This window comes from Littorina saxatilis, linkage group LG2 (assembly GCF_037325665.1).
Source record: "Littorina saxatilis isolate snail1 linkage group LG2, US_GU_Lsax_2.0, whole genome shotgun sequence".
In the NCBI taxonomy this organism is placed as follows: domain Eukaryota; kingdom Metazoa; phylum Mollusca; class Gastropoda; order Littorinimorpha; family Littorinidae; genus Littorina; species Littorina saxatilis.
Genome location: NC_090246.1, coordinates 35,673,728 through 35,701,260, shown reverse-complemented (window position 1 = coordinate 35,701,260; position 27,533 = coordinate 35,673,728). Strand labels below are relative to the sequence as shown.

Genomic DNA, 27,533 nt, shown 5'->3' with positions numbered 1-27,533 from the left:
CCTAGCCATGTGAACTTGCTACAAAAATATAAAACATAATGGCTTTTGCATGGGAAAGAATTTGAAATAAATACGTAGGGCCTACCACCACCCAACATTACACGCCATGTTTTGTACATCTATGATACAGACAAAACCACATGCAATGACTAGGATTTCCAATCAGCTGTACAAAGGTAAAAGCTATCCATCAATTCTGTGCAATAAATCGATGTGTTTTCATATTTCCCAACTAAAATGCAAACAGAGCAACACAAATGCAAGGATTTCTTTATCAAGAACTCGGGCTGTCAAACAGAAAAGGACCACAAAAAAACGTAAATCAAGAAAAGAAATACAAAACCACATACATGTACACATATGCAAAAGCAAAATGCTGTATTTAAGGCAATGAGCGGCAGTAAAATTAAACTTGGAGAATACATGGAATAACCTAGTTTTCTGGGTAGTTATTGAAGAGACAAACAAATAAATAGAAAAAAATTAAATACTAATGGACACAGACTGCCGTTGCTATGGAAACAGCTGCCATATTGGATTTCTAGGAAACAGTTTTACAGCAACATCATACATCAGACATGCATAATATTTGGCACAAGGATACACATGACTTGTATCTGCAATCATATAGAACGATATTTTGACTAAAGATTACAGTTGAATTTAAATAAATTTTTGTAATAAGGATTAATGAATTTCTAATTGCATATTCATTCATCTTTATTTTTTAAAAAAATATTTAAATTCAACTGTAGTTTTTTGCCAAAATATCGTTCTATATGATTGTAGATAAAAGTCTTGCGTATCTTTGTGCCAAATATCAAGCATTTCTGATGTATGATGTTGCTGTAAACCCGTTTCCTAGAAATCCAATATGGCGCTGTGTATGCCAGTTTCCATAGCGACAGCAATATATGTCCTTTTGTTTTCGCAATTTTTTCATTTCTTGATATAAGCCACTTCAATAACTACCCAGAAAACTAAGTTACTTCATGTATTTTCCATGTTTCATTTTGGTCATTCTAGTGCCGCTCATTGCCTTAAGGGGAAAAGAAATGTTTTTGAGGAAAAATATATTTTGACAAAAATAACCTTTAGCAACATCTCTTGTACCTGCTGTTAATGCTTCATGTAAGTTGAAGTTTTCCATTCTTAATTTTAACTCACAGAAATTTGGATGGAGTATCTTTCATGTAAATCCCCTTTTGGCCTCTGAGATAATGATGATCACATAACTTTTTTCATATTTTTAATGAATTAAGATTCTGGTTCAGCTGTTTCACAATACAAACTATTTTTATGTAAGCATAAATTCAGTGAAGTACTGTAAGAAAATACTTACAGGCTTATCTTAATTAAATGCATAGAATACATAACTTCCAAAGAGAAAGAAAATGATAAACAAAAGATTTTGAAGACAAAATCATCTGCAGTGCATAACTCAAATGTAATTTAAATGGGTAACATCTACGGAAAAATTTATTTCAATCTGAAAATCTTCATGTTCAGTTCTGTTTTGGTTTTTATGATAAAAAGGACACAATTTTATACATTAAAATCACAGGCGAATGTGCCACAGTTTTGTGTGCCGTAACAACAACAAACATCAACAACGAGAGTCAACGAAATGAACATCACACAGACCTCTGTCAGAAACAAATAACCAACACTGGAAGAACTGTCATCATAAGTCTGTTTTCGTGACAAACCAAGAAAACTTCATGGCATGTTGTCTGCTTGGTTTCGAGCATTCTTTCACAGGGCATTGCTTTAGCATTACACTTCTCCGTCACTTTCACTCGCAGGCTGTCTCCAGTATGTTGATGTTCATTCGTGATGTTTTAGCACCAGAGCCTCCATCAGACGCAAGCGAGCTTTCACTTGCTGAAAACATTCAAAAGAAGACCGTGTTAAGTGTTGCAAGAATTGAAAAAGAAACTTTCATAAAATTTAATCAAATGACTGCATTTAACTCACACAATGAGAACACATTTAAATGCAAACTTTGCAGATCTTTAAGCTGACAATGTGGTTACATTCTGGAGAATATACACAAGGCACATTCCAATGAAACCTCTGTGTTTTGCATAAGCATGTAATTACAGACACTTCTGATTCTTCACAAAATCTACAACTAAAATTGCATATTACATTAACCATTCTTCAAGTATTCAAGCATGTTCCATTCTCTCCTCACCTTATACTGCAGGTAGCTGTCTTGCAATGGTGCTCTGTCTTCTTTCTGTACTTTCCTGAAACACACCAACACAAGTTCAAAACACAAGAAGAAAATACGGTTGAACCTGTCTACAAAGGCCACATATGGTATCAACCAAAAGTAGTCACTATAAACAGGTGAATGCTATGGAAAGGGGAATTATTAAGAAGATAAACTCGTATGGTATCCTTCGGAGTGGTCGCTTTGCAGAGGTGGTCTCCAGAGCAGTGTTGACTGTAAAACCACTTATTGTGAGTGTGTGTGAGAAACACTTTTTCATCAATAATTTCACTATTTTCCCCGATTGTTTAGTGCTTCTCTCTAATGTGTACTTGTACCATCGGTTCTCTTCGTTAATCCAACATATTTCCTTCCCCTTCAAAAAATCTCTGATCATTTAAAAATTCAGGCGATTTCCAATATGCAACGTTGCCCACCTGCCATGTTTCTCCTGAAAGCTTTTCTCATAGTCACGCAGTTTGTGCCGCAAATCTTTTTTCTCTACTCGCGACCGCTCCAGCTCATTGTGGAGCTCCACTCTGGAAACAAATTGAAAAAAATTAAAAATTAAAAAATTTTAAAAAGTAAAAATACAGTTTGAATTTGTTAATCTTGGCTTTCTTTGGTTTTGAGGTCCACAAAATAGGGTGCATGTGTGTGTTGTGTGTGCGCATGCATTTTTGCGTTTGTGGCTGCCTGCCTGTCTGCCTGCGTGTGTATGCGTGCATGCATGTGAGTGATTGTGATTGCGAGGGTGTATCGTGACTTCAAGATCTAGCACCATCTGAAAACTGATCTAAAGTCTTTCCCGTATCTTTCCTTGCCCCAACAACACCCATCCCCCTTTGCAATCAATATCTTTGTCATGATCTCGATAATGTGATCAAATGACGAAGACAGTATCACAATCATAAAGATATCTCAAGATCAATTTAAGAATCATCAAAATCAAATGAATTATGTGTAAATGTAGCTGAAAAAGATCAGGGGAATGACAAATTTAAAAATATGTTTTTTAAACATTTGTGCAAAACCATTGCACCATTAAACCATTAAACTCACATGCTAAGTTCATGAAGATTGGACTCTGAGGGCAACGCCTGCTCCAGCTCCGACTCTTTTTTGCGCACTTTGGGCTGCACATTTCCTCTGTGCATTGACGAAGCAGGGAACAGGGTGTCCTTCATGAGGGAAAAGTCACGTGTTACGGCAAAATCCATGGTGCCAAGTCTGTCTTCATCTTCTTCCTCGTCTCCTGTTGGCACTCGAACTGGATTTCTTTCCTGATGAGGAAAAGATGTGTTTGTTGAGATGCCCAGAAAAATATAATTTTACCCCAGCTTAACATCCACACTCTTCCTCCCTCCCACAGAAAGATAAACACACAGACACACACACACACTCACAAATGCACACACACACACACACACATACACACACACACACACATACTGGATAATGGAAACAGATATTCTTAAGCCAAATGCTCCTCAGAAAAGAGATAAATATGGAGAAAAAAATGTTTTGGTAAGTCATTTCCTCGTGTCACTTCCCTGATTTAGCAATTGATGTTTTTAAATATTCTTTACTTGGAAGATTGACTGTACTGTTTTTTGAAGAGGCAAAAGACAAACATCATTTCACTTCTAAATAAATAACCAAAGTCTTACAAATGGCTTTCATTTTACAGGGCTCTTTTCCATAACAAAAGCTCAAACACAAAAATGAGACTTGTGTCATTTTGTTCATGCTACTTACAAACAAAGCTCTGACAGCATCCCCCGTGGGGATCTCCATCATCTGGTCTTCTGGGACAGGCGGAAGCTCCAAAGAATTCCGTGGCTGTATCAGAGAGTCAAACACAAAACGCTAACTGATCAAGAGGAAAAAATTAAAGACCTGAATAAGAACTGTTGAAATAAAAAGAAAACCCTTTTTCTGAATTTGTACAGGTACGGCATATTGAAAGCCTTCGCAAGGCATCAGTACATCAGCTTTCTATTAGATAATGCATAAGTGAAACCGAGCGTACGCTGCTCTGTGTCACCTCAAAGCATTGCATTCTGTACAGTATCTTCTCTAAGTTGTCAGGAAATTAAATCGGTAAGTCTGGCGGCGGAACAAAATTCAGATGTGGTCGGAGCAGTTGATGCCTGGACGGGGCGGTGTGAGAGCACATCAGCACAAGGAACAGGTGTTAGGACAACAACAACAAACAAGTCGCGTAAGGCGAAAATACAACATTTAGTCAAGTAGCTGTCGAACTCACAGAATGAAACTGAACGCAATGCAACGCAGCAAGACCGTATACTCGTAGCATCGTCAGTCCACCGCTCATGGCAAAGGCAGTGAAATTGACAAGAAGAGCGGGGTAGTAGTTGCGCTGAGAAGGATAGCACGCTTTTCTGTACCTCTCTTCGTTTTAACTTTCTGAGCGTGTTTTCCTCTCTTCGTTTTAACTTTCTGAGCGTGTTTTCAATCCAAACATATCATATCTATATGTTTTTGGAATCAGGAACCGACAAGGAATAAGATGAAAGTGTTTTTAAATTGATTTCAAAAATTTAATTTTGATCATAATTTTTATATTTTTAATTTTCAGAGCTTGTTTTTAATCCAAATATAACATATTTATATGTTTTTGGAATAAAAAAATGATGGAGAATAAGATGAACGTACATCTGGATCGTTTTATAAAAAAAATAATTTTTTTACAATTTTCAGATTTTTAATGACCAAAGTCATTAATTAATTTTTAAGCCACCAAGCTGAAATGCAATACCGAAGTCCGGGCTTCGTCGGAGATTACTTGACCAAAATTTCAACCAATTTGATTGAAAAATGAGAGCGTGACAGTGCCGCCTCAACTTTCACGAAAAGCCGGATATTGACGTCATCAGACATTTATCAAAAGAATGAAAAAAACGTCTGAGGATATCATACCCAGGAACTCTCATGTCAAATTTCATAAAGATCGGTCCAGTAGTTTAGTCTGAATCGCTCTACACACACACACACAGACAGACAGACAGACACACATACACCACGACCCTCGTCTCGATTCCCCCCTCTATGTTAAAACATTTAGTCAAAACTTGACTAAATGTAAAAAGAAGAAGAAACAAGTCGCGTAAGGCGAAAATACAATATTTAGTCAAGTAGCTGTCGAACTCACAGAATGAAACTGAACGCAATGCCATTTTTCAGCAAGACCGTATACTCGTAGCATCGTCAGTCCACCGCTCATGGCAAAGGCAGTGAAATTGACAAGAAGAGCGGGGTAGTAGTTGCGCTAAGAAGGATAGCACGCTTTTCTGTACCTCTCTTTGTTTTAACTTTCTGAGCGTGTTTTTAATCCAAACATATCATATCTATATGTTTTTGGAATCAGGAACCGACAAGGAATAAGATGAAAGTGTTTTTAAATTGATTTGAACAATTTAATTTTGATAATAATTTTTATATATTTAATTTTCAGAGCTTGTTTTTAATCCGAATATAACATATTTATATGTTTTTGGAATCAGCAAATGATGGAGAATAAGATAAACGTAAATTTGGATCGTTTTATAAATTTTTATTTTTTTTTACAATTTTCAGATTTTTAATGACCAAAGTCATTAATTAATTTTTAAGCCACCAAGCTGAAATGCAATACCGAAGTCCGGGCTTCGTCGAAGATTACTTGACCAAAATTTCAACCAATTTGGTTGAAAAATGAGGGCGTGACAGTGCCGCCTCAACTTTCACGAAAAGCCGGATATGACGTCATCAAAGACATTTATCAAAAAAATGAAAAAAACGTTCGGGGATTTCATACCCAGGAACTCTCATGTCAAATTTCATAAAGATCGGTCCAGTAGTTTAGTCTGAATTGCTCTACACACACACACAGACAGACAGACACACGCACATACACCACGACCCTCGTTTCGATTCCCCCTCTATGTTAAAACATTTAGTCAAAACTTGACTAAATGTAAAAAGAAGAAGAAAAAAGAAATTAAATCCCTCCCTCCCTCCCCTCGTCTACCAGCTCAAAGTACAATCTACCACCCACTGTCTCCTGAAAAATGTAATCCAGGAAAAAATCCTTTGCAGAAATCATGATGCATGTAGACAGTTTCAGACATAAACATAAATCCCATATCAGCTCATACATTTGTTTGACAATACTCACAGACATAGGTCTGGCAATCATGCGTTTGATGGCACGATAACGGTCATACAGTGGTCGCATCAGATCTTTCTCGTCCTTTGTGCTCTGAAAAGGAACAATCTAAAATGCGACTCTGACACAAGTAACAAATCAGTAACACACATGTACCTACACACATGTACCTTAGCATATACAGCGATGTGACATGCAAGCCTACACACACACACACACACACACACACACACACACACACACACACACACACACACACCCCCACACACACACACACACACACAAATGCACCAACGCACACTCACAAACACACTAACACACAAACATGCACTCACGCACATACACACACACACACACACACACACGTACACACACTTGCACACATTACCACTCACTCACACACACACACACACACACACACACACACACACACATACACACACACACACACACACACACACACATACACAAACTTACACACACACACACACACATTGAGAAACTCACAGGTCTTCCATGCAGGCCCTCAAAGTGTAGCAGTGCTTTCTGCACAGCCAGCTTTTCCTCCTGTACCTGGTCCCTTATCATCAACTGGAACAGTCAGCCGATATAATTGTGAACTCTAATTATACACACAATTCTGACAAAAGACTTTGCACCTAAAGCTAATTCTCCACAGAGTTGCTTACTGCAGACTCTAGATACTATACCCGGCGAAGCCGGGGTGAATCGCGAGACAGACAGACAACGTGGCGGTTCACCACAATCACCTTTGAAGGCGAAGTCCTGTCAGACGGGATTGAGAATTTTAGAGCTTATTTCTTAGCCCTATATTATCTATTATGGCTTGTCAAATGCCAGAACATACAAACAGACAAAAGCCGCTAGACCCCATCACAAACAGAACTCTACAATCCACAGGTGTGCCCACACACACACACAAACACACACACACACAGAGAAGCCGTATATATATATGTATATCTATATCTATAAATATATAGAGATAGATGACAGTGTATTTTTCGCGTGGCTATAAATTGATTCGACCTTTTCACTTTTACAGTAAGGACAACTTACGGGTACATGCAAGGAAAGCCCACAACTTCTAAGGCGAACAACTCTGCAGAGTCTGCTGTGAAGGGTGACGGTAGTCTCCCTGTCACACTCGACCCCCTTTGAATGAACTTAAATCCCTCCCAGGTGGAATGGGAACAGCACGAAAATGATTCAGTGACCAAAACACCACAATCACCTTTGAAGGCGAAGTCCACTCAAACGGGATTGAGAATAACTGTTATGGCTTCTCGAAGGAAGGCCTGAACATACTGACACACAAAAGCCGCTAGACCACATCACAAACAGAACTCTACAATCCACAGGTGTGCCCACACACACACACACAAACACACACACACACAGAGAAGCCGTATATATATATGTATATCTATAAATATACAGAGATAGATGACAGTGTATTTTTCGCGTGGCTATAAATTGATTCGACCTTTTCACTTTTACAGTAAGGACAACTTACGGGTACATGCAAGGAAAGCCCACAACTTCTAAGGCGAACAACTCTGTAGAGTCTGCTGTGGGCGACGGTAGTCTCCCTGTCACACTCGACCCCCTTTGAATGAACTTAAATCCCTCCCAGGTGGAATGGGAACAGCACGAAAATGATTCAGTGACCAAAACACCACAATCACCTTTGAAGGCGAAGTCCACTCAAGCGGGATTGAGAATAACTGTTATGGCTTCTCGAAGGAAGGCCTGAACATACTGACACACAAAAGCCGCTAGACCACATCACAAACAGAACTCTACAATCCACAGGTGTTGCCCACACACACACACAAACACACACACACACAGAGAAGCCGTATATATGTATATCTATATCTATAAATATATAGAGATAGATGACAGTGTATTTTTCGCGTGGCTATAAATTGATTCGACCTTTTCACTTTTACAGTAAGGACAACTTACGGGTGCAATCGTGACATTCTAAAAATAGTAACGTAGTAACGGGAATATGGATTGACGCCACACGAAGGAAGGGAGATAAACGCTGAAAACACTGGAGAAGATAAGGAAGAGTTACTGGGAAAAACCAAAATCGGTTCAGCGCTGCGCGCTGAGAGCACGTGTTGAAATATCTCATCGATGAGGTTGTGTCCGGGGTCTCTCTGAATAAGCCCACCAAATTTGAAGCAGATCCATCGAGAACTTTGGCCGTGCATCGCGCACAGACACACAGACACACAGATACACAGACACACAGACACTAGTCGTATATATATATAGATACTGTTGAATTGGTTACCCATGGCTCATAGTGCAATCCTTAATTCTTAGTAAATGTGATGTATTTTATGTCTGTGATCGCCTGACACTGCATGGCAATTTTCCTTGTTTTTTAAAAGGACAGTAAAATTTTGGAGTCTTGAGTCATCCACCACACCCACACACCTTCTCCCTCGCCCAAATGTGCTCACCCACCCACTGCATCCCTTAGCATTTATTTACTAAACTTGTTAAGACAACAGATTAAATACTCTTGAAACAAGAAGAGCAAACGCTCGATCGAGTCACTTTCGCAGTTCTGAATATTATATGAGGCATCAGATGGACAGGAAGAAATTGCTATTCACAACACAATGAGTCACGTTCACATAAAATTTGAGCCCGGTCACTTTTATAGTTTCCGAGAAAAGCCCAACGTTAAGTTGTGTGTTGCCGAACAGAAAAGGCTAGTTATCTCCCTTGTTTTTCTGATAACGTTCGTAAAAGGCTACAGATGTAAATACTTTGATGTAAAGAATAATCCTACAAAGTTTCAATCACATCCGATGAACTTTGTCAAAGATATAAAATGTCTAATTTTTCCTTTGACGCTGACCTGTGACCTTGAAAAAGGTCAAAGGTCAACGAAACCATCGTTAAAGTGTAGAGGTCATTGGAGGTCACAACTAAACAAAATATGAGCCCGATCGCTTTGATAGTTTCCGAGAAAAGTCCAACGTTAAGGTGGTGTCTACGGACGGCCGGCCGGACAGACTAACACTGACCGATTACATAGAGTCACTTTTTCTCAAGTGACTCAAAAACAGACAGTTCCTCATAATACACAATTCATCACATGAAAAATGCAATAGAATCACAACAGCAAATAACAGAAAGGACAGAGAAGCTGCATGTAAAGAAAAGGACAAATTTCAATGGAAAAGGTTCGGAAATAACGCTGTCAAGATGTTATGGTTTGGGGAAGAGTTGCTTTTTCCTCATTTTCCCTTGCTTTTCCATGGAAACACTGAGTCAAGCTACATATGACATTGTAGGCCAATCACTAGCGAACGGCATGTCTCAGCACACGGTGACAATCTGTGTACGTAAAATCATGCAAACAACTGACATCCCATGACATGAGGATTAGCTTCTGAAATGTCAACTCCACAGTTACTTACAGTGAGGTCCTGTGGTCGCCCAGCCTCCTGCCGCTTTTCTCTCAGACTGATCATGATGGCGTCCAGGGTTTCCTCCACTGCAGGGTAATCCAGCCCGTCACCAGATGACGACGCTCCACTGTTGTGACGACTGCGGTTACCTCGCTCACACTCATCTCTCAACCCTGTTGTTTACAGCAAAGTGAGAACAATGATATTGTTGATGTGTTAAAGTATCAGGTAGGTCCAGTTAAAACACACATGTCAACATTTTAACAGCTATAAATTACCTGTGAATGTAACAAAATGCAAAGAAATATACTTTGTCATTTGAATTCCAGGCAAAAACCAAAAATGTCAGTATATAAACAGTGCTTTTTTGTCAAAATGTAAGCTTTGATATCATACTCACTTTTTAAGTCTTTCCTTGTCCGCGATAATTCAGACATGTATTTTTTCACCTCTGGTCTGACTGCCTTTTCTCCTTGAGAAGGCTGGAAAATACAAAACTAGATTGTTAACCTTTTAGTTTGAAAGCAGCAAGAAGAATACAGATTTTCTATCACGGTTACATCCATATTTGAAAGGGGGGAGGGGGGGAGGGGGGGGAGGGGGGGGAGGGGGGGGTCTGTGTGTGTGAGTGTATGTGATGTGAGTGTATGTGATGTGAGTGTATGTGATGTGAGTGTATGTGATGTGAGTGTAAGTGATGTGAGTGTATGTGTGTGTGTGAGTGTATGCGTATAAGTGGGTGTGTGCATGTGTGTGTGTGAGAGAGAGAGAGAGAGAGAGAGAGAGAGAGAGAGAGAGAGAGAGAGAGAGAGAGAGGGAGAGGGAGAGGGAGAGGGAGGGACAGAAGGAGACTGTAAACAACTTAACACACACACACACACCTCAACAAAAAGCAAAATCTTTGCCCCCCCCAAAAAAAAACCCATGAAATCTGAGAAAGAAAATATCAAGAAATGCATACAAAATGTTTTTCAAAGCACAGCAATAATGTGACAATGCTAACCTTGTACCCATGGTCCTGTTCAAAGTCCTCTTCAAAAGTCTTGACTTTTTTCTTCAAACCTGGAACAGAGAGCAATAACATTTGCAAACACGGGTTATTACCGGCAAATGCACTTGTGGGCATGCAAGTACACGGGCATCCACAATCACTCTTACTCGCCTGCTCACTCTCTCTCTCTCTCCTCTCCTCCTCCCTACCTGCTCACTCTCTCTCCTCTCCTCTCCTCTCCTCCCTCCCTCCCTAGGGTCAGTTCAAGAATGAGTATGTATTCATACATTTTCAACATGTGTGTGCCTATGTGCGTTTGTGTGACAGAGTGTTTTTCCTTACCTTGAATTTTCTTTGTCATCTGCTTTAACCTGTGACTGTAGTCTTCATCCATGCTGTAAAGGAAAAGAATGAATGTTGTGAACAATAAAGATGTACTTTACACACATTACAACAATGTTTACCAACTATGAAGTCAAAAGCAGAAATAATACAAACACCATTTGGGAAGGTTACTTATTACTGATTTCCTTTTATTTCTTATTTTATTTCTTTATTAATATTATCCCAATGCTGGGAAATTCGAGTCACTTCCTCCCAGTGGAAAGCTAGCAGCAACAAGAGTTGTTCTACCCAGGTGTGTGTGTGTTTAGGTGTAATCAGCCACCTGCACTTATGGCAGAATGACAAGTCTTTTACATGCCACTCAATCAATCAATCAATATGAGGCTTATATCGCGCGTATTCCGTGGGTACAGTTCTAAGCGCAGGGATTTTTTTTTATTTTTTTTTATTTTCTTATTTATGCAATTTATATTGCGCACATATTCAAGGCGCAGGGATTTATTTATGCCGTGTGAGATGGAATTTTTTTTACACAATACATCACGCATTCACATCGGCCAGCAGATCGCAGCCATTTCGGCGCATATCCTACTTTTCACGGCCTATTATTCCAAGCCACACGGGTATTTTGGTGGACATTTTTATCTATGCCTATACAATTTTGCCAGGAAAGACCCTATTGTCAATCGTGGGATCTTTAACGTGCACACCCCAATGTAGTGTACACGAAGGGACCTCGGTTTTTCGTCTCATCCGAAAGACTAGCACTTGAACCCACCACCTAGGTTAGGAAAGGGGGGAGAAAATTGCTAACGCCCTGACCCAGGGTCGAACTCGCAACCTCTCGCTTCTGAGCGCAAGTGCGTTACCACTCGGCCACCCAGTCACGGGGTGGAAAATGAATACCGTCTCTGAGTCTGCACATAACGTTGACCCATGTCCGTCCCGACCTGGATTCGAACCCATGACCCTAAGATCACAAGTCCAGTCCTCTACCAACTGGGTAACCGGGCTCCTTGTTTCGTCACACTGCGATGAATAATATTTTGTGATCTTGTGGGTGTCTTTTCATCACGCATGTATCACTGCAACTGACCTCAACACATGGGGGCCCGGTAGCTCAGTGAGTAGAGCACTGGACTTGTGATCCTAGGCTCATAGGTTCGAATCCGGGCCGGGCCGGGCCGGACACGGGTCAACTTTATGGGCAGACTCAGAGATGGCATTCATGTCCCACCCCCGTGTCGCCACAGTGGCACGGTAAAGACCTCGGTCATTCTGCCATAAGTGCAGGTGGCTGATTACACCTAAACACGCAAACACCTGGGTAGCGCGACTCTGTTGCTGCTAGCTTTCCACTGGGAGGAAGCGACCTGAATTTCCCAGCGATGGGACACTAAAGTTATGAAAAAGAAAGGAAAATGAAACTTATTAACATCTCAAAAGAAAGAGAACAAAAAAAGTGTGCTGAAAACACCAACACTTACACATGTTTCTGATACTGTTGGTCCTGGTATCTGGGTGGTGAAGGAGGAAAGTCTGTGTTGCTGGCAGCTCTGTAACAGGTGCATTCAGAAACATTAAAGTTTGTATTCTTACTTCAAGGTTTGGTCACAGGAGCTAAGAAGCAAGTCACTTAAACAAACCTATGTGGGTAAAACACACATCACTGTCATTATAAGATAATAACTGAAAGAGTCTGCATTTGAAGCGCCTGAAATAACTGCACACGAAACCCAACTGCTGAGACAGACAAACACACAATGATAAATGATGGCAAATTATTCCACACCATAATAAAACCTCAACGCAACTCCTATACCTCTGCGATAAAGCACAAGTGTCTTCTCACAACAGGTGTTCTACAGACACTATGGAGCAAAAGAAAGCATCACCTAAATGATCTGAAGGGAAAAAGAGGGCATCAGAAGCTGGCAGTTTATTTACCCATTTCTTTTCTTCAGTCTCTGAACTCTTGGAGAGGGAACGCCATTAGTTTCATCTGTTGGTGCCTTCAGTTTCTTGTCCCACGAACCAGTTTGTGTGTTGCTTGCCAGAATCGGAACTGCAAACATTACATTACAAAGCTGAATCACCATATGTAAAAGTTCAGAATGGAAACTTCAAACTTTTAACAGAAGCAAATACGCTCATCTTCCAGATCTTGCAAACAATTATCACATGTCATATATTTACATGCAAACTTCTGTACTGATTTGTTAATGAGCAGAACTAACACTGCATTTGCACCAAACATAATTATGTATGGCAACTATACTCATTGTAAGAACAAGAAGGGCAAAGCCCATACGACTCACATGCTTTACACATTTTTCCTACCAAAATACATGTGACCTTGACCCAAGGTCAAGGTCATCCAAGGTCATGCAACACAAAGCTGTTAATTCAAGACATAGGAAGTACAATGGTGCTTATTGGCTCTTTCTACCATGAGATATGGTCACTTTTAGTGGTTCACTACCTTATTTTGGTCACATTTCATAAGGGTCAAAGTGACCTTGACCTTGATCATATGTGACCGAATGTGTCTCATGATGAAAGCAAAACATGTGCCCCACATAATTTTTAAGTTTGAAACAGTTATCTTCCATAGTTCAGGGTCAAGGTCACTTCAAAATATGTATACAATCCAACTTTGAAGAGCTCCTGTGACCTTGACCTTGAAGCAAGGTAAACCAAACTGGTATCAAAAGATGGGGCTTACTTTGCCCTATATATCATATATAGGTGAGGTATTGAATCTCAAAAACTTCAGAGAAAATGGGAAAAATATGAAAAATAGCTGTTTTTTAGGCAACATTTATGGCCCCTGCGACCTTGACCTTGAAGCAAGGTCAAGATGCTATGTATGTTTTTTGGGGCCTTGTCATCATACACCATCTTGCCAAATTTGGTACTGATAGACTGAATAGTGTCCAAGAAATATCCAACGTTAAAGTTTTCCGGACGGACGGACGGACGGACGGACGGACGGACGGACGTCCGGACGGACGGACGGACGGACGGACGACTCGGGTGAGTACATAGACTCACTTTTGCTTCGCATGTGAGTCAAAAACCACTGTACCAAAAATCTTCCCAGAAAACAACCCCCTGAAACTGACCTCAAGACTCCTTCCAGATTTTTTGTTCCAGGTCTAAATAGTGGTGTTCCACCCTACCATTATTTATCTGATGTTTGCTGTCTAACCTGCTCACAACATTGTAGCAATGGAAGCAAAAGACACAATCTTCAATGAAATTCAGTCCTTGTAGCGTTCATCATTTGACCACTTGACTTACCTGAACCGTCCATGTTTTCATGCAGTATGGACAGATCAAGGGGTGGGATGGTGGGTTTGTGCCTGCTGACAGGCGATCGGTCAGGCGAAAACTGACCACTGAATCCCAAAGGCTCATTCTCCTGATTCTCGTGAATGTTCAGAAAAGCCATCTTTGCGTTCTTCGCCTGATGGTTGTGGTTGATATCGTCTTTGTTTTCTGCCGTATCATCACTCTCCTCATCAGAGTTGAAGGCAGGGGAAGCCTTGCTCCATTTGTGTGTTTGGAAATTGCCACCGGAAACAACAATAGCGGTTTCTTCCAGAAGATCTGTGAGTTCTGCATCAACCTCTTTCTTCTCCGGGCTGTTGCGTCGGAACTTGAGAGAAGGTGATCGTCTGGGTGGGCCACCATCTTTCTTCAACTGAAAATTAAGACAAAACAGTACCATTTCGGTTGCAGGGTTGAAGTACAATTGGGTCACCATCCTTCTTCAATTGAAAAATAAGACAGAAAAGTATTATTTCAGTTGCATGGTTCAAGTACAACCTTATAAGAATAGATTTAAAGCATATTTTCTTCTTCTGAAATATAGGAACATGTAACTTATTTTTTATGCCCATCAAAAAGGCAGCCATGTTCTGTCTACAGGGGAAAAACTACCATCAAAAGTTATTCAACGATGCAAGGACATGAAAATCAAACACATTAAACAAATATCACCAGTTAACACTTTCTACCCCACCTATGGTGACCAAGTTGTTTTTAGCCGAGACCAGCTGTGCTGCAGCAGGTCACTCAGAATTGTAGTAACTGTGTGGTAACTGTGTATCAACACGATGGAATGCAGGCAGATAGAGCCATATGAGTGGGTACGGATATATCCGTACCTGGGAGACAATGAGTTAAGCTAACCAAAGTTTGAATGACTTTTCCCTCAGATACTGCCCACTGGAAAAGCAAGTAAAGCTAAGCAGTAACCTTTGTTCTAACTAAAGTCTTGGTCACTCGACATAAAAATGGTATTTGTAATCACATAAGTTTTGGTTCAAAAACTCACACTGCCTAGAATCTCTGTATCGCGCTGCAGTTCATTAAAAGGCGCAACTGCTGGTGTGCTGAAAATGAAAATAAAACCCGAGAATTAATCTTGTCGCTGTTTTCAGTCAACATCAACTTTACAAGACAAGGTATACAAAAGAAAGTAACCAATCAAGATAGTCGTAAAACTGATCAATTTTATAAATCCAAAACAATAACATCCATTCAATATCCTAACATAAACAATCATGCACTCCAAAGTTTACGGAAGTCTGACTTTTTGACATGCTATCAATAACAATTCATGATAACTTACATTCTAATAAACTGGAAGTCTTTTCTCTAGATAAAAAAAACACACACAACAAAACTCAGTAACCCTGTGGGGGGGGGGGGGGGGGGGAAATCAAGCATGTTATCTCTTTTCTGGAACTGCACCTGTCAGATCCCCCTCCCCCACCCCCAATTTAAGACTTCTTCCTTTCTATGACCTTGATTTTTCAGACATTTTTTTAATAACCTGTCAATTTACATACATTATTAACCTCCCTCCCTGATTTTCTCAGATTTGTGGACGTCTTAAAAGGGTCGTTCCACTGTAATAAGAAGGAAAAAGACACTCACCCTTTCATGTGATCACCGGTTCCTTTGTCGTCTCCATTTAAGTTACTGAACTGTAGAGACAACAAAACATGGGGCCAATCAGTAAGTAGAGCATAAATGCAAACAACCTAAAAAAAATAAAAACACACACAAATAAGGTCAGAAAAGCAAACAAACTAAAGGAGCAAAGCTAGAGACACACACACAAAAAATGGAACTAATAAAATAAAATAACATTAAAATAAAGAAGACAGCACACAATGATGGAATTTGATTTTTTTTCTTTTTTTACAAAAGAACAAAAACAAGATACACAAACAGAGAAGAAAGAGGGAACAGCCTACCTTATTTGTATCCTTGGAGTCTTTCTCAGCGTCTGCTAGAAGTGATGTAAAATCATCCAGCTCTGGTTTGCTGTTCCGTCGTTCGTACATTTCTACCTTGGAACGCACCGATGAAGCTAAATCAGATAACCTGTGCAAACCAAAAGCAACCATATTCTACACTCTTGCAAAAGCTGGGACGAGTCAAATCAGTAAATTAAGCTAAAGCCAAATTCGGAAATAATGCCAAGTCAGTAATTATACATCTACATCAGAAGCCTCAGAGAAACTTTCAGTGTAATTTCTTTCTTTTCCAATAGGCAACGTTCAGAAATAGCTCTGTCAGGTTTGTATGGGTTGTGAAAAAGTGAATGCTCTTGCTTTTATTGAGTCAAACTTTCCAACGTGACATAATACAGGGTCCCCACTAGTTTTTAGAAACAAAATTCCATGACTTTTCCATGACTTTCCATGAGCCTCAACAACATTTTCCATGACTAGATCCACAGGTCGCCATTTCCGAACACGCAAACTTTTTACCTCTTGTCACTGCCAGTTTTGACACTGGCTTGCTTTGCACTGAATTTGAGTCAGTTTCTACGCAGTGTCTCTTCGACAAGCAAGTCAAGCATTTGCTACGCAGTCAGATTATCGGTAATGTTTGCTGGTCCTGTCATTTCACTAAACTGGACCAACCACTGTTTGTATCCATCGGCACTTTCGTAAATTCCGTTTCGTAACCGTCACTGACACTGTGACTTGACGAACTGTCATTTTTTTCACCGCGATACACAGTTCATTGCGAAGATCTTCCTTGGTAATTCGTTCCAATTCCGCATACTTTTTGTTGTCAAGAAACAACTCGAAAGAAAGCTGGCGTGCTAAAGGTTAATTTTTTTTTCTTTCTTATTTTTGTTAAATTCCATGACTTTCCATGACTTGAATTGAAATTCCATGACTTTCCAGGCCTGGAAAATTAAAAATCAAATTCCATGACTTTCCAGATTTTCCATGACCTGTACGAACCCTGATAATAGGCCAGTGAGGGGTGTGTCTGAAACATGGACAAGGAGCATGTGCGGAAAGCTTGCCTCACTAAGAGTAAAAGCAAGAGTATTCAATCTTTCACAACCTATACAAACTCGACAGAGTTATTTCCGGATTTCGTCTTTTCTAAGCATTTCCCCCCAGAATTTTTGGCACTAACCATGAGTACAAAGATTCTCCTGTTTGCTCCATTGAATGCAATATCTGATGCAACTTACTTTTGGTCTGAGGGCCCAGCATCAGGAGACTTGCTTGACAATGGTGAACCTGTAACACAATGATTGTCTGAAGAAGATTTTCAAACGAGAAAAGAGAGAGGCACTGCAACAATAAACTCATTATATTCAACCAGAAATTTGACCTCATCCAGACTTGTCCACACCCTTCACGCAAACCCTGTCAATACTTTCAACAGTTATTTATGAATAAACAAAAGTAACTGATCAGTTTTTGTTCTTAGGGGAAATACCAACCAAAAAAGTACAACCCCCCCTTCCAACTTGCTGATGTTTTGTATTCTTGTTTTTTCAGTGTGCAGATTTGTGCACATATATATTCAGTTACTTTAATAACACTTAATTGTTTCATTGGGTTTCTTACTTTCTACTTCCCTTTATCATTCTAACATAAAAAGACGAACAGAAGCCTTGATCAACTGACCTCTTGCTGACCACAGGTCACTGCCAAACAACCTCTCCGTGATGGTGTCATAGATGGTCTTCTGTACCAGCCTAAAAAAGAAAAGAAATACAATTGTGATCCATTTCCACTTACTGTTTTCCTTTCAATAATAATATCCCTAACAGCACAATATCACTTTCACTTTGTAAAATCACAAGAAAAGCTGATTTCAAGTTGTCCAAGACCTGAAATAGAGGCAGATATAATGCATTCAAGGCAGTGCTTAATTTTATTATAATCACACACACACACACACACACACACACACACACACACACACACACACACACACACACACACACACACACACACACACACACACACAAACTAACTATCACAGACATAGGAAATTAAAACTGTTCAAATTTGGCACCCTGTTCTACCTACCTCACTTCATAAGCCTCTAACTGTTATTCATGACAATAAATATTGAAATCTCATTTTGAATCTTCATCCTTTCTCACCTCCTGCAATAACAACAAAAACAGTTTGAATAATGTTACTTACTCTGATGTCCTGGCTGTTACCATAGGAGATTCAATGATGCTGTGACTTTCACTGAAAAAAAAAAAAAAAAATTTATATGAAAAAACAGGCAACAATAAATACCATCATTTTACCTTCAGAACAACAATGGCAGATACCCACACACTCTCTCCCTACCTCCCTCCCCCCCCCCCTCCCTCTCTCTCTCTCTGAAGATATTTTTTTTACATCTCCATCTAGTTCAAACTGACCAAATACTGCAAGGAAAAATAACAGAATCTGGGACATTAAACAATTACTTATACAAGAAATTAAACAAATAAGACCAGAAGACGCACCTCTCTAAAACAAACGGAGAGACCCTGCCATGACTCTCCTCATCACTGAAGTGTGGGGAGTGCAGGTGACTGCCACCGATACTATTGCCGATCGTGTCACCGTCATCCATCTCTCCATCCTGGTAGTGAGAGCTTTCATACTGCCCCTGAGCCTGCTTCACAAAAATTTCTCATTATTTAATACAAAATCAAACCATAAATTGCCCTCAAATTGCTGCAAACATTTTTTTGTCAGAAGACCTCCTCCATGTCAAAACTATCGTAAAGGCGACAGGTCATGGGTCAGACCAATGCGTCAGATTAAAAAAAGTATGCATCAGTGACCAAAGGAGCCTTAGCACAACACTGAATGGTAAAACTCTAAGATATGAGTATACTACCAATAATTTTACACTGGCACCTGTGATGTGAGGCTGAATCAGTCATCTTTCTCCACACTATTCCAATGTTCAGCTAGCTGGACTGGAGATTTTCCAAGGAACGAAATGTAATGACACAGGACAGTGCTCAATGTTGGACATCCACACAATGGGACAGCAACACATGTGGTGAACCTACCTTTCTAGGTGCAGGGACAGGCCTAAACTCTGGTTCAGGTGTAGATGATGGGGAACTCATTATCTGGGGTGGTGGCGGCCGAGGTGGTGGTGTCTTTTTTATCCTCAGTTTCTACAGTTAGTAACAAGCAAACATATAACTAAGTATTTTTTTAAGTATGCTTGGCAGTTTCAAATTGTATAATTTTCATGGGATGATCATCCTACAAATCATAAGTAGAAAGCAATTTTTAAAAATTCTCGCAGCGTAAATATTTCAAAGTGATCTACGTCTACCATTTCGCTACCTTCTTTATTTGTTTACATTTAAGAGGTGTGTGTATTCACAAGTGGTCCTTGTCCACGAATGGAAAGAGGCCGCCCGCTTGTGAATGGCCTATGTCATGTGGAAAAGTGTACCTCACTGTTTACATAAGAGGTGTGTGTATTCACTAGTGGTCCTTGTCCACGAATGGAAAGAGGCCGCCCGCTTGTGAATGGCCTATGTCATGTGGAAAAGTGTACCTCACTGTTTACATAAGAGGTGTGTGTATTCACAAGTGGTCCTTGTCCACGAATGGAAAGAGGCCGCCCGCTTGTGAATGGCCTATGTCATGTGGAAAAGTGTACCTCACTGTTTACATAAGAGGTGTGTGTATTCACTAGTGGTCCTTGTCCACGAATGGAAAGAGGCCGCCCGCTTGTGAATGGCCTATTTCATGTGGAAAAGTGTACCTCACTGTTTTCAAAAGTATTAATTCTTTCACAACACATACAAACCTGGCAGAATTATTTCCAGAATTTGTCTATTTACAGTGTGAGAAATGGAACCAGCAAATGATGTGCATGAGTGTGTACTGGAGGCAGTATCAAAGCTAGTATGAAATGCTCATTTGACAACGGGCATTATTTGCAGAAAAAAATTGACATTCTGAATAAGAAACTTGTGGGGAAAATCCTCTGGGCAATGTGCAAACACTGCATACAGTTTCTTCATTTTATTATTTTTTAATGACATTAAAACGAACAAACATGTCACAACAAACACACTCACCCAAGTTTCAGCAGGATCCACTTCTTTCTCCTCTCGAAAAAGCTGATTGTATTCCGTGATGAACTGGGAAACAATCAAGTTAATGGTGCCTTGGTCTTTGAGACCAGCAATGCCATCCCCGCATCTGAAACAACATAATAAATCACAGTGTTAATGAAAAAACTGGGGTCCTGATTTGGCCTATTATGGTCCGCTGGACCCGAAAAGCAACAGCTAACATGAAAAAACTGATGTACAATGTACGTGTATTGATGTACTGATGATATCAAGACTGAAAGTATATTCGCTCACAATGAGGACATGGATACACATCTTATATTCTCAAATCAATATATGCTTGGGTATAAGATGGGTTAACGGTAAACTGTGGCCTTGCTTCAGGGTGCATGTGTATGCCCATGTGTGTGTGCACATGTGCGTATGTGTAAATATGAGATCAGCTACATCAACTCAATACAACAGAAGTAAACAAAAACAAAAGAGAACAAAAGATGCAGATGTCATTTTGATTGCTCTACAGAACAAAAGACAAGGTTGCCTTCTTACCACAAACAAAAGACAGTAACTTAGGTTTTCACTATTTGAATTTCTTTTAAGAGCAAACTCGACGAATAATTCAAATATTATGTTCAACACTATTATTACATAAAATAGCAGTTATTATCTCTCTTTCTCCATACCGGAAGATATTGGGCCCAAAGACAATAGCCAAAGCCATGGGTCCCATTTTGTTGACATCCTGATGAGATACCACAGCCACCAGGAAACAAATGATGTATCGCAACAGTGCGTAGTTTTCATCAGGCAAATCCTGTAGACGAGACCTCAACCGCAGCAAGTACTCCTGTTTATTGGCCTTGACTAGAAAGAAAAACATTTCATAATGATAAGAGCTGGTATTTGCCTTCGATTGCCAATTCTTAAGTCAACTCTGATTCTAATACATGACACTATATTATTCTCGTCAACACTCAAAAGTTAAAATGTGATGATTCGCCCAATACTAAATATGTCATTAGCATTCTCGATAAAAGCAAAGTGATTGTGACATTTTTGTAATCAGAGGTTATGATAATATCGGATCTAAAACTATAACAAAATCTTTCTGCCAGCTTTATCCAGTCTTGTTTGATATATCATGATCTACTCACAGTATGTATGCTCCCTCCAAGATATCTGATTCCTTGTAAATGTAAGTTGTATGCAATCATCTGTCTATGTACATCTCCCTCAGTCCCTGACATTCCTAATACACTAGTAATAGTGAATTCATGCTTCATACCAAACAATTCCGTTTTGCCAAACTGTACACCCAATCTTCTCCAGCATTATTATCTGGAGCTTTCACTAGAGTGCACACACACACACACACACACACACACACACACACACACACACACACACACACACACACACACACAGGCCTCTACACAACACCATCACCTGACTCTATGGCAATGAACGCCTGCGTGAGATGCTCAGGGATGAGAGAGTCCGGCAGCTCTCGGAGGAACAACTTCAGCAGCCCTGCCACGGCCATGATATCCATGTCCCCTTCAAGGTCAGCATCCCCAGACATGTTAAAAGACGTCTTGAGTTTGTCCACAACTCGGGCGCTCCCACTGACACGGAAAATACCCTCTTGGTCGACGCCTGCAAAAAAAATACTAAACATTATAACAAGCCTTAATATTTGAACAAAAAAACTTCTATTTCATGCAAATGAGATTACAGTGACACCCCCCCCCCCCCCTATTAAAACCATCAACAATGTGAGAAGATCAGGCTTTAAAAGGGAAGGATTCGAGGGAGTCTTATAAATGAAGTACATTTACAGAGGTTATGAACAGAAAATCTGAAAAAGCAAGGTCTTAAAGGGGGGGGGGGGGGGGTTTCTTAAATCAGGGGGCCTAGCTTACAAGGGGGGTTCCACTGTATGCTCTTTTCGCTTCACATCACATCACATACCACTTTGGAAAAAAGAAACTGAGAAGGAAGACCTTGTGAAGATTACATGTACATGTAATTATATATACACCTACAGGTCTACATCATGTGTGACTTCCTTTGTAGGTACATGAATACTACAAATAAACACTAACCAAAATGATACCTGGCTAACGTGCATTTCCTTTATAAGAATGTAGCACCCAAAAAACAAAATATCAAACAAGATACCATCCTACCTAATTTCTGTATTGCAAACAGTTGAAACACTGAAAACAACATGTGGTGTTCAATGTTCATCTAAAATATACCATAACCAGTTACTCAATCAGATCAATAACATGATCTGCCTTTGTCTTCTGGAACATTGTATTTGAAGCTAAGCTTTCCCGTTACAAAGACAACTTTTAATATCAATACAATATATATAACAAAATCAAGAAAAAATATATATATACAAATATAAAGAACAAAAGAATTGTTTACTCACCAATACAAGGACAGCACATACAAATTACAATACTAAATCAAATTTTTGCTCATGGAGGCTTCTTCAGGACAAACAAACAAACACAAAGTGAAACAGAAAGACAAGTCGAGTAAGGCGAAATTACCACATTTAGTCAAGCTGTGGAACTCACAGAATGAAACTGAACGTAGTCCGCCGCTAGTGCAAAAGGCAGTGAAAGTGACGAGCCTGTTTGGCTCGGTTGCGCTGTGCTTCATAGCACGCTTTACTGTACCTCTCTTCGTTTTAACTTTCTGAGCGTGTTTTTAATCCAAACATATCATATCTATATCATGTTTTTGGAATCAGGAACCGAAAAGGAATAAGATGAAATAGTTTTTAAAACGATTTCGGAAATTTAATTTTAATAATAATTTTTATATTTTTAAATTTCAGAGCTTGTTTTTAATCCAAATATAACATATTTATATGTTTTTGGAATCAGAAAATGATGAAGAATAAGATGAACGTAAATTTGGATCGTTTTATAATTTTTTTTTATTTTTTACAATTTTCAGATTTTTAATGACCAAAGTCATTAATTAATTTTTAAGCCACCAAGCTGAAATGCAATACCGAACACCGGCCTTCGTCGAAGATTGCTGGGCCAAAATTTCAATCAATTTGATTGAAAAATGAGGGTGTGACAGTGCCGCCTCAACTTTTAAAAAAAGCCGGATATGACGTCATCAAAGGTATTTATCGAAAAAAAGAAAAAAACGTCCGGGGATATCATTCCCAGGAACTCTCATGTCAAATTTCATAAAGATCGGTCCAGTAGTTTGGTCTGAATCGCTCTACACACACACACAGACACACACACACACATATACATACACCACAACCCTCGTCTCGATTCCCCCCTCAAGTCAAAACTTGACTAAATGTAAAAAAGCAGCAGGGAACGCAAAAGGTATGAAAAGAAGATGTAAATATTATATCACTAACTGAGTAACTCCCTCTCCAATCTACACAGACAGGAAGAACATCTGAGTAAACAACCCAACCACTGGTGAACACAGCTGTTCCAGTAAAGAACAATACATTGTACAATAACAGCAGTCAAGGTAGCCTTGAGCAAGTGAAATGAATGAGTCATCAAACCTCATCAGAGACTTCAAGTCTATCACTGCCTCAAAGGGTCTTAAATGTCATTGACTATAAGTATAAGCCATTTCACACACAGCTGAACATGAAAACCTCACCGCAATGACCAAATAAGCACACTTAATAATGTTATCAATTCATCACATATGGCTCAATGAGAATATGACTCATCCACATCTGTCACAGTGCACTGAACTCATGACGTAGATGTTCCTGCAAACACCCAAAATTAATTAATCCATCATGACTGTGTTTTCTATCATTTGTACTTGCAGGCATGCAGCTGACAATATTATTACTATCCAGTTACTTACCATGTTTGTAGATGTGTTCACATATCTTCCTGACAGCAGTGGGTATTGCCTCCCCATCTGATGAAGCCTGTCTAACGAGCTCGTCAAGAGGCACGCCAAAGGTCTTGTTGGGGGCGTCCAAAACCTTGTGTCTGGCGCGAGGACTGACAAATTTGCGCATTCTGTTCATCAAGTCATCGCTGATGTTCCCTGTAACCCAAACACAAAATCATAATGACTGTTCGGAGTTACTGTAGAAGCATGGTGTGATGTTACTGAAAAGATTAGAACTAGAAGCATGACAACCAACTTCACTGGCTATTCTGAAGTTATAAATCTAGAAGACACAGTCACCAGCAATCTTTAAGAACTGTGTTACTGTGTTGTTCTTAGACTGCAGAGGACAATAGGTCAGTCTGACCCGGATTAAAAATAGGTCAAATGGTCTGGCTTTGTTTAGTTAGTACAGGGATGTCGTTAGGCGTCGGACATCGGGTCGGACATCGGACATAGACCAATTTAGAGGCTCAAATGTCCGATTCACATTGCCGCATGTCGCTCAGATGTCCTATCGTTTTGAACTGAGCGCTGGCATTGTCCGATAAGAACTCAATTCCTTCGGACAGCGCGATATTCGTTAATGTTCCTTTCAAGATACACATTTTCAAAAAGCGACCAAGCACTCTCGCGTACAGGTGCACTGAAGTTGTGCAATGCGGATCTTGCGTTTGGGTGACACCCGTCTGCAGCACATTAAAGTTAGGAGTATGGGAGACAACTCCAACTGACTTAGTCTTGCGTCTGCTTTTGCTTTCAGTTCGAGACATTTTGACGAAGCGCACTGAGTTATGCCACCGAAAAATAAAAATAAAGCCTGCCAAAGTTCAACAAAAGCTGAACACGTTTGGCTATTCAACGGCATCCTGTGCTACATTAGGGTCAAAAACAGGGGGTAACACGGCGAGCGTCATTCTTGAAAATGAAACAATTCTGACGTCCTATTGAAATTTCTGAAAGCGGTCAAATGTCCTATTGATGCTGAAGAGCTAGGACATTTGTCCTATAGGTATGAATATGTAGTCAACATCCCTGTTAGTATAATAGTAATACTAATACTGATAGTCGGAAAATGGTCAGAAGACCTAGCTCCTATATATTATATATATCATATGTATGACCTAGCTCCTATACCGTCGACTGGTTAGGGATCAGATCAATGTGTCAGATTAAAAAAGTATGCATCAATGACCGAAGACCGAGCCTGAGAGTGAGATTCTCTCAGAACATGACTTGTGTTCGTAATTAAACTATTGAAAGTGGTATAAACAAAACCAATCACTCTCAAAATATATTGTTTGCAGAAGAGTCCTCCTGAAAGTGAAACTGACCACATTGTAATTTGTGTCTCAAGATGCTATGTCGATTGGCAACATTTTTGTCAACCATAAAAACAGGCCTATGCAATAAGTTCTTCATTCAGCATAAAAAAAAACATTATTTCAACAGCACATGACGTGTATACATGTATTCAAGAAGAAAATGTATAAACGAATGAAAGCCAGATCGAGGTATTGTACATCAAATGGAGTGGCTTGGGAACCGGCGAGTTGGTTACAGAGCCCCCAGGCTCGAGAACCGGTAGTCACCAGTATCTCACAAAATATACATACATGTACATATATTCCTACTTTTCCCTGTCCTGGCAGGTATAATGTTAGCTCAGCTGGTAGCGAACTGTGCTAGAGTTTGTGAGGTCGTGGGTTCGAGCCCTACCATCTTCTTTTTTCCCTTCTTAACTCTCCTTGCTTTTATTTTGCTCTACTCTTCATTATTCCAAAGCGTTTCGGTAAACAAACTGAAATTGCAACAACAAAGCTCACAAGTCACTAATCCCACCTGTGAACATCATCGCGTAGTGTCTCACTAGGGTCAGTCGCTCATCAGTGATCGCGCTGTTGGTTTAAGCGTGTTTTATTCATTTTCTTGTACACACGTTTCATACAAGAACAACATATAGAACGATAACAAGCAGACTGCTTATGGACACGTTCTAAAAACGCATGATCGCGCTGTTGCAGAAATAAAAGTCATTCTGAGCCTTAAACTGATCTCCATTCATCTTTCTCCCAAAAAGCAAAGACCACAGTTCTCTGAATTGAACTTGAGAATAAATTCTTAGAGAACGACCCATCGGACCTTGAAAAATAAAAGTAGCTTGTGGAGAGTGCGGGCTCTGTACCTGCCTCGCCGGATCTCCAGCCATGGCCTACATCAAAATGTCAATGTCTATTGTAGGAAAAACACATTTGTTACTTTTTGTATGACATCTGTTACAACAGTGATATTTATATTAAACGCCCCACCTGATTTGCCAGGCAAACTTTCAAAATTTAAACAAATTAAAAAGTCAGTGTCTAAGGCTCACTGGATCTACTTCTGTGGATGCTTGACAGAAATGAGCAATGTCCAATTAAGTTTCATCATAGGACTGAAAATGAAATCAATATCGTGAATCTAAACATATAATATGTATTTATAAGTTCCTGCAAATCTGGAACATATCTCCAACACACAAGAATCCTTGCAATGTACACACATGTATGTATACATGTATTTATTTTTATTTTTTTACTCAAATTACTGGCTGGTGAATCAGTGTTTCAACAACTGTTTTCTTTAAGAATCTTATTGCCTACATTACAGGAATGTTCTACAAACTGGCTTACCGAAAGTGTACGATCTCCTTTCTAACCAGTAAGACCTGCTGTAAACTTCAACAAAACCTAGGACCATCCCTCATTCTCACTGACAATGTGAACGTGTGGGAGAGGAGCACTTGGTTGGGAAAGAGAGGTGCACTGACATGTCTTGGGGCACGTCTGCAGCAAAATCAACGTATATGAAGCGACTTACCTCATTGCAGTTGAATTCAGCTGTCAAAATCCATTGTCATGTGCGCAAAATCATGACTCCATCGCACTCTCACACGCACAATAAGTTCCTTTTCAAGCTTTTTGGATAGGTCAATATTCCTTGGAATCAGTCCAGTAAATAAACGAGTTATGGAGTTTGTAATACATTCGGCACGCTTGATTCAAAAT

The 27,533-nt window shown here is 39.7% G+C and overlaps 2 protein-coding genes across 2 annotated transcripts in view; one reads left to right on the top strand and one right to left on the bottom strand.

The window, feature by feature from the left end:
- LOC138958869 (uncharacterized) overlaps positions 1-27,533 on the top strand; it is a 291,914-nt gene that overhangs the window by 223,233 nt on the left and 41,148 nt on the right. The window lies entirely within an intron of this gene.
- Positions 839-27,486, bottom strand: LOC138958864 (protein FAM13A-like). The gene is made up of 27 exons (XM_070330174.1): positions 27,346-27,486; positions 24,454-24,642; positions 22,021-22,230; positions 21,258-21,438; positions 20,578-20,701; positions 19,546-19,656; positions 18,988-19,139; positions 18,671-18,721; positions 18,143-18,213; positions 17,701-17,749; positions 16,457-16,586; positions 16,134-16,183; positions 15,529-15,586; positions 14,490-14,892; positions 13,134-13,251; positions 12,674-12,742; positions 11,184-11,236; positions 10,854-10,912; positions 10,251-10,332; positions 9,860-10,023; positions 6,897-6,980; positions 6,399-6,482; positions 3,977-4,060; positions 3,281-3,501; positions 2,656-2,757; positions 2,198-2,252; positions 839-1,884 (listed from the first exon to the last, which is right to left on the bottom strand). Exons 2-27 carry the CDS (start codon positions 24,620-24,622, stop codon positions 1,828-1,830), a joined length of 2,991 nt encoding a protein of 996 aa, XP_070186275.1. The 5' UTR covers positions 24,623-24,642; positions 27,346-27,486; the 3' UTR covers positions 839-1,827.

Excerpts from the sequence above, each read along its gene's own strand:
- LOC138958864 (XM_070330174.1), bottom strand. The coding sequence starts at position 24,622 with ATGAACAGAATGCGCAAATTTGTCAGTCCTCGCGCCAGACACAAGGTT. Across the intron at positions 19,657-20,577 it reads TGGATCCTGCTGAAACTTGG|AAACTGAGGATAAAAAAGAC; the intron begins GTGAGTGTGTTT and ends TACTAACTGTAG. Across the intron at positions 17,750-18,142 it reads TGACCTGTGGTCAGCAAGAG|GTTCACCATTGTCAAGCAAG; the intron begins GTCAGTTGATCA and ends ATTGTGTTACAG.